Raw genomic sequence first — 13,704 nt, forward strand, 5'->3', positions numbered from 1 at the left:
TTGCCTAGGGCCAGGTTCAGCTTGGTGCCAGCAGGGTTGGCCTGTATTCTACTAGCCTGGCAGGTAAAAATTATGATTGGTCCCAATGTTATTAATAGGGAAAAAAGATAAATATATAGGAAGGCCGGTATTTTTTTCCAGAAAAGGTGGCAACCCTAGATATTTATCTTTTTTCCCTAATAACATTGGGACCAACCATCATTTTGCCAGGCCTGGGGCAACCCTAGTGTTGGCTTGTCATAAAGTTTTCCAGAGGCCCAAACAATGGTCAATAAGCTGCTGGTCCCTGTGTGTCCCACTGAACTGAAGCAGCTCTCAGTATTTCTTGGGCCTCTGTCTGTTCTTGACTTGCCCTATTTACACTCCCAGTCAGGATTTAGGCCCAGTGCCGCCTCAGCCCCCCTATTGCACAATACGTGTTGTTTACACTCCCTCGTGGCGTTTATTGAAGAAGGGAGAGGGTTGAGGTGTAGGACAAACAGACTGTACAACATGAGGGGGGTAATTGGAGGACTGACGAGGGGCCCACTTCACATTTTACAGACAGGCTTGTTGGCAGGGAAGTTTTCTCCCGCAGCGTAGGGGTTAGGTGGAATGACATCACCCTAGCGCTGGGCCTTCCAGCGGTTGCTATGGCAGCGCTACTGCGCTACGGACGCCAGGCGGTGGCGCTGTTGAGCCGGTCGCGATCTGATATCGGCTGGTTCTGTCTGTTTCCCTCGGGCGGCCCGAGCGACATGTTAGGAAGGGAGCGGGCGGCGGTGTGTGCGCGGCGGGACCGAGCGAGCCGAGGAAGCCGCGTTGTGACAAGTATGGACTCTCTAGCGCGGTGCTGAGCGCCCACAAGTCCCTGCAGCCGCCCTGGGGATACGCGGGAAGGAAGGTGACGGAGCTCAGGGCCGGGACAAGATGGCAGCGAGCTGAGTATGCAGAGGGGCCCCGCGCACTGCCTGACATGTCCGGCTCAGCCCTGCACGTTGCACCTACTGCTGCTCTATGAAGGTAACGCGAGGGTGTGGGGAGGAGAACTAAGCGGAGAGTGTGGGGAGAGCGGGACACGAGGGCCACAGGTTGTACATTGCTCAGACTCCAACTTACTTACAAATGTGCGTCTGGCTGAGCTGGAGAGTTAGGGGGTGAGTAGTGTTTTACTGACTGACACTGTGGCCAGAGAGCTTGCTGAACTACACAGGCACTTAGTGCTTCTGGGCTCAGCAATGGAGGAGAAGCAGAAGCTCAAGGGGAACTGAGAAGGGGAGTGAATTTCTCAGAATAGTGATCACTAGTGAGTAGGGCCATCAGCTGGGAGCGAGCGATCAGGAGGCTGTTGGACTAGAAGAGCAAGCGATCAGCTGGGACATGAGCTACAAGGGGAGCGAGCGATCAGGAGGGCACAGAAATAAAAGGGGAGCGATCAGGAGGGCACAGAAATAAAAGGGGAGCGATCAGGAGGGCACAGAAATAAAAGGGGAGCGATCAGGAGGGCACAGAAATAAAAGGGGAGCGATCAGGAGGCCAGAAATAAAAGGGAGCGATCAGGAGGGCACAGAAATAAAAGGGGAGCGATCAGAGAGGGCACCGAAAATAAAAGGAGAGCGATCAGGAGGGCACAGAAATAAAAGGGGAGCGATCAGGAGGGCACAGAATAAAAGGGGAGCAACACTCAGGAGGGCACAGAAATAAAAGGGGAGCGATCAGGAGGGCACAGAAATAAAGGAGAGCGATCAAGGAGGGCACAGAAATAAAAGGGGAGCGATCAGGAGGGCACAGAAATAAAAGGGGAGCGATCAGGAGGGCACAGAAATAAAAGGGGAGCGATCAGGAGGGCACAGAAATAAAAGGGAGCGATCAGGAGGGCACAGAAATAAAAGGGGAGCGATCAGGAGGGCACAGAATAAAAGGGGAGCGATCAGAGGGCACAGAAATAAAAGGGGAGCGATCAGGAGGGCACAGAAATAAAGGGGAGCGATCAGGAGGGCAACAGAAATAAAAGGGGAGCGATCAGGAGGGCACAGAAATAAAAGGGGAGCGATCAGGAGGGCACAGAAATAAAAGGGGAGCGATCAGGAGGGCACAGAAATAAAAGGAGAGCGATCAGGAGGGCACAGAAATAAAAGGGGAGCGATCAGGAGGGCACAGAAATAAAAGGGGAGCAACACTCAGGAGGGCACAGAAATAAAGGGGAGCGATCAGGAGGGCACAGAAATAAAAGGAGAGCGATCAGGAGGGCACAGAAATAAAAGGGGAGCGATCAGGAGGGCACAGAAATAAAAGGGGAGCGATCAGGAGGGCACAGAAATAAAAGGGGAGCGATCAGGAGGGCACAGAAATAAAAGGGGAGCGATCAGGAGGGCACAGAATAAAAGGGGAGCGATCAGGAGGGCACAGAAATAAAAGGGGAGCGATCAGGAGGGCACAGAAATAAAAGGGGAGCGATCAGGGAGGGCACAGAAATAAAAGGGGAGCGATCAGGAGGGCACAGAAATAAAAGGGGAGCGATCAGGAGGGCACAGAAATAAAAGGGGAGCGATCAGGAGGGCACAGAAATAAAAGGGGAGGCGATCAGGAGGGCACAGAAATAAAAGGGAGAGCGATCAGGAGGGCACAGAAATAAAAGGGAGAGCGATCAGGAGGGCACAGAAATAAAAGGGGAGCGATCAGGAGGGCACAGAAATAAAAGGGGAGCGATCAGGGAGGGCACAGAAATAAAAGGGGAGCGATCAGGAGGGCACAATAGAGCGATCAGGAGGGCACAGAAATAAAAGGGGAGCGATCAGGAGGGCACAGAAATAAAAGGGGAGCGATCAGGCAGGGCACAGAAATAAAAGGGGAGCGATCAGGAGGGCACAGAAATAAAAGGGAGCGATCAGGAGGGCACAGAAATAAAAGGGGAGCGATCAGGAGGGCACAGAAATAAAAGGGGAGCGATCAGGAGGGCACAGAATAAAAGGGGAGCGATCAGGAGGGCACAGAAATAAAAGGGGAGCGATCAGGAGGGCACAGAAATAAAAGGGGAGCGATCAGGAGGGCACAGAAATAAAAGGAGAGCGATCAGGAGGGCACAGAAATAAAAGGGGAGCGATCAGGAGGGCACAGAAATAAAAGGGGAGCAAACACTCAGGAGGGCACAGAAATAAAAGGGGAGCGATCAGGAGGGCACAGAAATAAAAGGAGAGCGATCAGGAGGGCACAGAAATAAAAGGGGAGCGATCAGGAGGGCACAGAAATAAAAGGGGAGCAAACACTCAGGAGGGCACAGTAATAAAAGGGGAGCGATCAGGAAGGAGAATAAAAGGGGAGCGATCAGATCAGGAGGGCACAGAAATAAAAGGGGAGGCGATCAGGAGGGCACAGAAATAAAAGGGGAGGCGATCAGGAGAGCACAGAAATAAAAGGGGAGCGATCAGGAGGGCACAGAAATAAAAGGGGAGCGATCAGGAGGGCACAGAAATAAAAGGGGAGCAAACACTCAGGAGGGAAATAAAAGGGGAGCGATCAGGGAGGGCACAGAAATAAAAAGGGGAGCGATCAGGAGGGCACAGAAATAAAAGAGAATAGAAATAGGGGAGCGATCAGGAGGGCACAGAAATAAAAGGGGAGCGATCAGGAGGGCACAGGAGGGCACAGAAATCAGCGATAGGAGGGCACAGAAATAAAAGGGGAGCGATCAGAGGGCACAGAAATAAAAGGGGATCAGGAGGGCACAGAAATAAAGGGGAGCGATCAGGAGATCAAACAGAATAAAAGGGGAGCGATCAGGAGGGCACAGAATAAAAGGGGAGCAACACTCAGGAGGGCACAGAAATAAGGGGAGCGATCAGGAGGCACAGAAATAAAAGGGGAGCGATCAGGAGGGGCACAGAAATAAAAGGGGAGCGATCAGGAGGGCACAAGAAATAAAAGGGGAGCGATCAGGAGGGCACAGAAATAAAAGGGAGCGATCAGGAGGGCACAGAAATAAAAGGGGAGCGATCAGGAGGGCACAGAAATAAAAGGGGATGCGATCAGGGGAGCACAGAAATAAAAGGGGAGCGATCAGGAGGGCACAGAAATAAAAGGGGAGCGATCAGGAGGGCACAGAGAAATAAAAGGGGAGCAAACACTCAGGAGGGCACAGTAATAAAAGGGGAGCGATCAGGAGGGCACAGAAATAAAAGGAGCGATCAGGAGGGGCACAGAAATAAAAGGGGAGCGATCAGGAGGGCACAGAAATAAAAGGGGAGGCGATCAGGAGGGCACAGGAAATAAAGGGGCCAACGACTCAGGAGGGCACAGAAATACAAAGGGGAGCAACACTCAGGAGGGCACAGAAATAAAAGGGGAGCGATCAGGAGGGCACAGAAATAAAAGGGGAGCAACTCAGGAGGGCACAGAAATAAAAGGGGAGCGATCAGGAGGGCACAGAAATAAAAGGGGAGCGATCAGGAGGGCACAGAAATAAAAAGGGGAGCGATCAGGAGGGCACAGAAATAAAAGGGGAGCGATCAGGAGGCACAGAAATAAAAGGGGAGCGATCAGGAGGGCACAGAAATAAAAGGGAGCGATCAGGAGGGCACAGAAATAAAAGGGGAGCGATCAGGAGGGCACAGAAATAAAGGGGAGCGATCAGGAGGGCACAGAAATAAAAGGGGAGCGATCAGGAGGGCACAGAATAAAAGGGGAGCGATCAGGAGGGCACAGAAATAAAAGGGGAGCGATCAGGGAGGGGCACAGAAATAAAAGGGGAGCGATCAGGAGGGCACAGAAATAAAAGGAGCAGGGGAGCGATCAGGAGGGCACAGAAATAAAAGGGGAGCGATCAGGAGGGCACAGAAATAAAAGGGGAGCGATCAGGAGGGAACAGAAATAAAAGGGGAGTGAGCACTAAGTTAGAAGGTTGTTAAGCTACAAGGGGAGTGAGTGGTCAAGAAAGGACTGTGAGGACCTGAACTAGAAGGAAATCAAGGGCTCTGGGGTTGAACAGGCGTCGAGCTAAGGAAAAGCGAGTGTGTTGTGCAGTCACATTTTAAACTTAATTTGACCCCCCCTATAACTGTGCAAATGGTTTTAATAAAGTGCACACAAATGATAATTAGTGCACTCAAAGCTCCAACAAACTAAAAGGAACATTTGAGCTGAAAATGGAGCCAGTGCTGTGGGCCCTGGAGCCCTACTGACGCTGGAATAGCAGCCCCCCATGGCTCCATAGTAGCTTATTTTTATACACTATTTATAACAAGGAACACTACATCTAAATGCATGTGACGCCCTTTCATTCTTTGCTGAAATTCTGCACCCTTTTGAAGATATTTCAAGAATTCCTGCTCCCCTCCCTAGCAGCGGGGCTGGTTCCCTGGCACATGCATCTACTGGGGCTGCGGTGGAGCTCAGAGAACCGACTCTCATGCGGTGGCTCATTGCAAAAAAGTAAACCCGGTTACTGACCAGTTCGTTTTACTTCGAACCAAGGACGAGAATCACAGAGTCAAGGGAATTTAACACTTTTTCCATATTGGTTTAAAGGAGAAGGAAAGGCTAAAATTAAGTAAACTTTATCACAAAGGTCTATATAAATATACCAGTAAATCCTCAAAGTAATGCTGCTCTGAGTCCTCTAAAGAAACACAGCATTTCTTTCCTTCTATTGTGTACTCATGGGCTTCTGTATCAGACTTCCTGTTTTCACCTTAAACCAGAGCTATGAGTGAGCAGGGACAGACTCGAGCAGGAAGTGATGTCACCGCCAGCTAATATGGCAGCTGCTATCCTAAACAAACAGAGAGAGCTTCTAGAGCTGTTTACTCAGGAATGGTAAATCATTCTACAGTATAAATATAGTGTTATAGCTTGCACTATTGTGGCTAATCTATTGGCAATAAACTGCTGTGGTAGCTTTCCTTCTCCTTTAAATGAATTGCTCACTTTCATGGTAAGCTTTTAGGGTAAGGTCACACAGGGAGATTTAGAAGCGACTAATCACCTCTTCTTTGGGGCGACTAATCTCCCCAAACTGCTTTCCTCTGCTTTCCGCCTGCTTGAATGAAAAATCGCCAGCGGCATGGCACTCGCAGTGCTTCGTTTTCTGAAGTTGCGTCATGAGAAAACTTTGGGCAACTTTGGAAAATGGAGCGACACGAGTGCCATGCCGCTGGAGATTTTTCATTCTTGCAGGCGGAAGGCATGGGAAAGCAGTTTGGGGGGAGATTAGCCGCCCCAAAGAAGAGGTGAGTAGTCGCCGGGTGACCTTACCCCGAATCTCCCGTGTGACCTTACCCCTAAGTGTTATCATGTTAATGTGCCTCCCTGTGTAAGTGAATTGCTCTGATAACCACTAGATAAACTGGCTCTGTTGTTGGTAGTTGAGAAATACCCCAGTTCTTTCCTAATTGCACATATTTCTGCTCTTCTTCAGGGAAAACCTTCTAAAAGCAGATCCCGCTCAGTGTTGAGATTCATGATTGTTGATGATCAGGCGTTTTTCTAAGTGCTTTTTTGTAGTTGAGTCAACATGCCGTGGCCTGATGGGTTTGATGGGGGGGGGGGTGGAGATGAGGAAGGCGTGATGGAGGTGTTAGCTCGGAACTGCTGAGCCCATCGCATTCCACAATGTTCTGGGGCTGTGACTGGCCAAGCTTTCTGTCCAGCAGAGCAAAACGATGGCAGAATGGGGCTGCTGTTCTCTCCTGTTCACTTGTGGTATCAGTTTACTTGTGGCATCAGCTCCTTAAAAAAAAAAAGAAAATGTTACTGACTTGTGGCTGTTCCTCACATGCCTTTGTGTATTTTGGAATCTTGCCGCTGCCTCTGTTCTTGTGTATCACGTACAAGGGCATGTAAAAGTTCTCTTAGAATCCCATCATACTCTTTAACATATTATCAAGGTTTAAAGCATGCTGGGAGGCGTAGTCTTGCAGCATCAGTGCTGGATTTGTACCGATTACTCAATAGACATTTGCCCAACTCTCCAGGGCCAGTGGCCAATTGACGCAAGAGGTGCCTCCAGTAAGAGCATTGTGTACACCCAACTCCTTGTACTATATTCATGGATCGTTGTTGGAGGCATTAACCCTTCCCCACAACACCCTGCAACACATTTAACCTGCTGATTTTAATATTATTGCTGGTCTGGAAATGGTTAAAACCTATTATCCCCCACCCCCAACTCTGAACACCCTGTGTCAACCTTCCTGCTATTTAATTACGGTGTAATATGAGCCGGCAGAATTAAGGATAATCTTTCTGTCATATAACCGCAAGATGATAGCCATTGCACTGGCCAGGAGAATCTTCATTGGCAAATGTCACCTGCGTCCGTAATTAAATTTAAAGGGGCAGGGCCGCAGGCAGAAGTTTCCAGAAAGGTTTATGTCCCCTTTAAAGGAGAACTAAAGCGTAACTAAAGAAGTAGGTAGAAATGTTGTACATGATGTTTTGTGCTTCTGTACCAGCCCAAGGTAACCACAGCCCTTTAGCAGTAAAGATCTGTGTCTCCAAAGATGCCCCAGTAGCTCCCCATCTTCTTTTCTGCTGATTCACTGCACATGCTCTGTGCTGCTATCACTTACTTACTATGAACACATAGAATATAAATGTCACAATATAAGGCTGATTAGTAATTAATACAGATAATTACTACATGGCAGCACAAAACCAGTGCAATTAGCATCAGAATTTAATAATCAGCAAACCTGTAGCATCAGCTTATATTACAGCCAGGGAAGCTCATTTTCTGCTGGATAATTAGTGACGAGCCCTAAGCTTAGCTTCTCAACAGCCAATCAGAGCCCACTGAGCATGTGAGTGTCACAGACACTTTCCAAGATGGTGACCCCCTGTGACAAGTTTGAAGTCCTGGATCATTGCTGCTATTGACAAGCTGACACTTTAGGCTGGTGTAATAAGTGCAGTATATAAAATATGGCATTTTTAGCCATATTCATTTTTAGGGTTTAGTTCTCCTTTAAAACCCCAGCGATATTTCCGAGCGCTTACATTGTTATATTGCTAGGTATTATGTACACACGCTCCTAGTTAATCATTTCTGCTGTATATGTTGGAAAGCTGGAAAGACTGGAACAGATGTCGGAGGCTTGTGAGATTTTTGCATTCGTCAAATACTTTGAGGCTTCGTTCAAACCTTAGTGGTAGATTTCCAAATACTTCCCATCTTGTGTAATAACAGCATATAAGGTAACAGTTACTGGATGAGAGGAGGGGATGCTGTTTTGTGACACACAAAGTATGCTGCCTGCCATGTGGCGTAACATTGGGTGGTTCGCTCATCTCCCTCTCATTGGCCAGTTCTAGCCGTGCCAATTTTACTAGACAACCAGCCAGACTGACGTTTGGTTACAGAAATGTTGCGACTGTCAAGAAGTAATATGTATGAAAAGGCAGTACGGGTGCTTTTGTCGTTTCCTGTTTATGCTGCTCTAACGAACACGGTTTGAACAAGGCAGTAATTGAGTCGAGCATGACACCCAGGCTTCTGTCTCCACAACAGCAATTTAGCTCTTATATCTCGTTGAGTCTGCGTTGTGTCTACAGGGTAGCTTGTACGTTGGCCAAAGCCTGCGGGTTTTTTTTTTGCTGTTGAGAAATAAGGCAGAAAGGTATAAAATAACAGACAAGCCCATGTAGATTTGCCTTGTACAAATAAATAAAAAAAGAACCAGTTGTCGAGGGATGACTTTAGGAAAGAGGGACCCGTAGCTTTGCAGGCCCCATCAGGAGGTACAATTATATATATCAACATCTCCTGATGGGGCCTGCAAGGCTAGAGGACCGTCTTTTCAGTACGTGAACTTCAAACTTTATGATGGGGGTCAGGGCAAATGCTCAGTGTTTACCAATCATCATATTCTGGGCAGCCCGTGTCCATCTGGCAGTTTTGGGCAGACCATTTGCCTCTGCAGTGGGTGGTGGGCCTGACTCGCCCCAGACCAGCCCCTTTGATGTTCTCTGCCCTCTGCAAACCTCACTGTTTTTCCAAAGCTGCTTTATATATGTAGAAATGCCCTCTCCGATGACCTCAAGGATGTGCTGATCAGACATGCATATTATAAGTGAATGTTGTGCGGCAACCCAATGTTGAGCCTGGGTTGGGTGAGGATGGGTTTGAGTTGGCACGTGCCTCACTAGTTCCCAAGGTGTGGGTTCAAAGCAGTACGAGGACGGTGCAAAGTAAAGGGAAATTGTTCATAGTTCATATTTATTGTCTTATGTATCTTTGGAGTTATAGGAAAATGACTTGGGGCCAAATGTTCTAGTATCTATAACCTTTTTATTAGGGATGCACCAAATCTGGGATTCGGCCGAATTCCCTAATCCTTAGTGAAAGATCCGGCCTGATACTGAATCCGAATCCTAATTTGCAAATGCAAATTTGGGGAGGGAAAGGAATAAGTGGGGAAAAATCTTTTACTTAAATGTTTTTTAAAAATGATTGGCCGGTAAAAATGATGGTTGATCCCAATGTTATTAATAGGGGAAAACATAAATTATATAGGAAGGCCGGAATTTTTTTCTGGAAAAGGTGGCAACCCTTACTGCAGCCCTGAGACCTCCCTGTGTGCTGTTGCCCTTAAACTTTATTTGCCATAAAGGCTGGCCTTGCATTGTTTGTCTGATACAAAGCTAAGAATTCTCCATTCTTTCCTAGTCCAAGAGAGCAGCCCTTGGAATGTGGGCTTCAAAAGATCTGGGAGTGTCTAACGTTAATGGCTTGATTGCGGTTGCAATGTACTCTCTCAGATCAAGTAAAAATAGTACAAAAATGTGAATGTTCTCTTTACACTTACACTTCATGGATGTCAAAATAGCTGCACACTCCCTGCATTTATTTGGGCTTCTATGAGTAGTGCCGGTGGCCAAAATGAAATGCAGAATCTGGATAATGACAGCTGGGAATTGTGTATAAATTGGTACGTGTATAGAGATGCATTTGATATGCAGTTTTTCTAGGGTCGGTGGTAGGGTTGCCACCTGGCCGGTATTTTACCAGCCTTGCCGGTAAAAATGATGGTTTATCCCAATGTTATTAATAGGGAAAACAGATAAATATATAGGAAGGCCGGTATTTTTTTCCAGAAATGGTGCAACCCTAGACGGTGATGAACTGGGGGTCCTGTTCAAAGACTGAAAAGTGTAGACCTTCATTCCACCATGTGAATGGGATGTTGCTATGATCAAGCCCCCTTTCTCTATATTGAACCCTGAGCTCCGTGTATTTCTTACTGTTGAGAAAATGTTTATCGAAACCATATTTTTCAACTTTACTTGAGCGTAGAATCGTTTATCATCAGGAGCAGTCACATTTGTAAAAGTCAGATGCCAGACAGGAGCCAAAGAGGTAGACGTCTTATATAAACTGGGATTGAGTAAATCCTGTTTATAATTTTATGATTAAATCTTGCATTCTTTTAGACCGGGCTCTTAGCTTTTTATCCTTTCGTTTGGACTCTCTATTAAAAACATAACCAAGCCTCTTTGCGACCTGTTAATGGTAAAATCGGGGTCAGAAAGTGACCCCTGCAGCTGTCCCTGTTCACTGTTGCAGATGCCTTTTGCGTATTATTACTATTAACATGTATTTTTAGAGCACCAACATTGAGCAGCGCTGTAAAATATATGTGTTATTGTAAATGTTCACTGAAGTCATAGTAAAAGAAAACAAAACGAAATAAAAGAAACCCAAAATTCCAAGTAATTTGAAGTTTCAACTAGTGATGGGCGAATTTGCGCCGTTTCGCGAATTTCGCGCGAAACGGCGAAAAATTCGCAAAACGGCGCCGTTTTTGACACCGGCGTCCGTTTTTTCGGAAAAAAATTTTTTGACGCCGGCGAATTTTTTCCGCGAATTTTCGCGGGCGTTTTGCAAATTTATTCGCTGGCGGTGAATCGCGCAAATTCGCCGCAAATTCGCGCCTGGCGAATAAATTCGCCCATCACTAGTTTCAACTAATTGATTCATGAATATCTAGTGAGTTTGACCTGTTCTCTTTACCTATTCCTTCTGCAATTACAGTGTTGTGCCATACAAATGATTGCTAATTGTAGTCATTAGCAAGGAATTACACATTTCAGAACATATCCTATTGATGAGTGGGGGATACATTCCCTTAAATGGCACCTAAAGTTACAAATCAGAAACATGGATTTCACCTCATTTATCTTCTACATCATTAACGTAGAATCCCACAGAAGTACAGTATCTCGTATATGGAGACATAGGATCTTACAAGTATACAGTAAAGGTGGCCATACACGTGCAGATTCAGGTCCTTTAGACCAATTGGGCAGCTTATCTGCCTGTGTGTGGGGCGTTCCGACGGGCCTCCATGACCGATGTCTTGGCAAAATCGGACAGATATCGATCGGGCAGGTTTGATTTTCCCCTGCGATTGAGGAGGCTGATGTGGTCCTCGTCCCGTCGGCACCTATTCACGTCGTCGTACTCTAGAGCCGAACGATTGGATTCGTCAGATATCGCCCTGCCCTGCATCTGTGAAAGATCTGCTCGTTTGGTATGGCCAACTTAAGACTTTATGGGTCAGTCCACATTTTATACTTCCTTGTTTTGTGACAAAAAGTCACACGGTTTCCATCCCCGCCCCTAAGTTGCATATGCAAATTAGTATTCGCTTTGGCGGGGGAGAAAGATTTTGCTGAATCCCGAACCAAATCCGGTGCACTTTGCCGTTTCAGCAGTCTGGTTGCCAGGGTCCAACTTACCCTAGCAACCATGCATTGATATGAATAAGAGACTGGAATATGAATAGGAGAGGGGCTGACTAGTAGTATGAATACATTTGTAACCTTACAGGGAAAAAAAACCCCATGTGAAAGCTGGAAAGAGTCAGAAGAAAAAGGCAACTAATGAAGACCAATTAAAAGTTGCTTCGAATTGGTCATTCTATAACATACTAAAAGTTGAGCGACTCCCATAAACCGTAATTATTTTGCTAACTATATGTAGCAACACCAACCTTGTTGATAAATGCTGCAGAATACATGTTTGTTCCTAAATTTGTATTAAAGCTCAAATGACTCCAATATACTCGGCAACTGGGACACATCTATGGTTAACTATATAGGTATAGGTATAGGTATAGGATCCCTTATACGGAAACCCGATATCCAGAATTACGGAATGGCTGTCTCCCATAGACTCCATTTTATCCAAATAAGCCACATTTTTAAAAATGATTTCCTTTTTTCTGTGTAATTATAAAACCGTAGCTTGTACTTGATCCCAACTGAGATATAATTAATCCTTATTGGAAGCAAAACCAGCCTATTGGCTTTATTTAAGTTTTAAATGAATTTCTAGTAGACTTAAGGCACGAAGACCCATATTACGGAAAGATCCGTTATCCGGAAAACCCCAGGTCCCGAGCATTCTGGATAACAGGTCCCATATCTGTACTTGCATCTACTGTTGCCATCTACATTTGTATGTTGCTGTTGCCTTAGAATTGTGGAAGCCATGGAAATCACACTATGACATTATAGCTTAGAAATAAAGAAATATTTCGTTTGGACTCTCCATGCTTGGCCAGGAGTCAGTTCAGTGCAAGAGAAGAGGAGTCTGACTATTCAGAGAAATACTGCTGTAAACAATCCCTTTCAGATCCGCAGTGGCCCATGCCAGAACGGCTGCATTTGAAAGGAAGGAGACACGGCCACCTGAGTAACAGGAAATACACTTCCTTATTCAAGCACAGAATAGACTAGATTTTTTTTTATTTTTTTTTTTTTACCAAAAACAGCTTAAAAGGGGAAGGTTGGTGGTTGACAGCAATATTTTGTAAAACAATTGTAATCGATATTTTGCATTCAATGATTCATTTTTTATAATTCTCCCTTTTATCCAGACGCCTCTCGTAGTCTGCTTTCGGTCGGATAGAGGATTCGAACATGGGTACCCGTAAGGTTAAAGTTGTATCGTGCATGGCTGCATTTAAAGGATAGCTTTAAAAATAATATTGCTGTATACATACATGTGTGTGTGTATATGTATATATATATCAGTGGCTGCTATTGAGAAGCTTAGGGGAAATCATCAGAATGTCAGATAGAAGCTGATATTACTGATCTGGATTCTATACTGCCTTGTACAGGTATGGGATCTCTTATCCAGAAAGCTCTGAGTTATGGAAAGGCCATCTCATATCATCCACATTTTTAAAAAATGACTTCCTTCTCTGTCATAATAAACCCATTTTCCAGATACCCGTTATCTAGAAATCTCCGAAAAGCCATCTCCCTCAGACTCAATTTTATCCAAATAAGCCACATTTTTAAAAATGATTTCCTTTTTCTCTGTGATAATAACAGTCGCTTGTACTTGATCCCAACTAAGATATAATTAATCCTTATTGGAGGAAAAACCAGCCTATTGGGGTTATTTAATGTTTACATGATTTTCTAGTAGACTTAAGCCACGTAGATCCAAAGTATGGAAAGATCCATTATATGGAAAACCCCAGGTCCCGAGCATTCTGGATAACGGGTCCCATACCTGTACTTTATCTCAGCTAAGATATAATTAATCCTTATTGAAAACAAAACCAGCCTATTCAGTTTATTTAATGTTTACATGATTTTCTAGTAGACTTAAGGCACGTAGATCCAAAGTATGGAAAGATCCATTATATGGAAAACCCCAGGTCCCGAGCATTCTGGGTAACGGGTCCCATACCTGTACTTTATCTCAGCTAAGAT

At 45.6% G+C, this 13,704-nt stretch overlaps 1 protein-coding gene across 2 annotated transcripts in view; it reads left to right on the top strand.

Annotated features, from left to right (window-relative positions):
• Nucleotides 1-607: 607 nt before the first annotated feature.
• The window catches only part of hipk3.L (homeodomain interacting protein kinase 3 L homeolog), a 76,574-nt gene continuing 63,477 nt past the window's right edge, over nucleotides 608-13,704 (top strand). Inside the window, exon 1 of one of the 2 annotated variants that reach the window (XM_018257441.2) lies at nucleotides 608-1,002. In XM_018257441.2, the coding sequence (XP_018112930.1) occupies nucleotides 927-1,002 (76 nt within the window). In that variant the 5' untranslated portion in view covers nucleotides 608-926. The remainder of the gene's footprint in view (nucleotides 1,003-13,704) is intronic. The other variant, XM_018257442.2, reaches the window with a different exon arrangement.

The sequence above is a fragment of the Xenopus laevis genome, chromosome 4L (assembly GCF_017654675.1).
Source record: "Xenopus laevis strain J_2021 chromosome 4L, Xenopus_laevis_v10.1, whole genome shotgun sequence".
NCBI lineage: Eukaryota > Metazoa > Chordata > Amphibia > Anura > Pipidae > Xenopus > Xenopus laevis.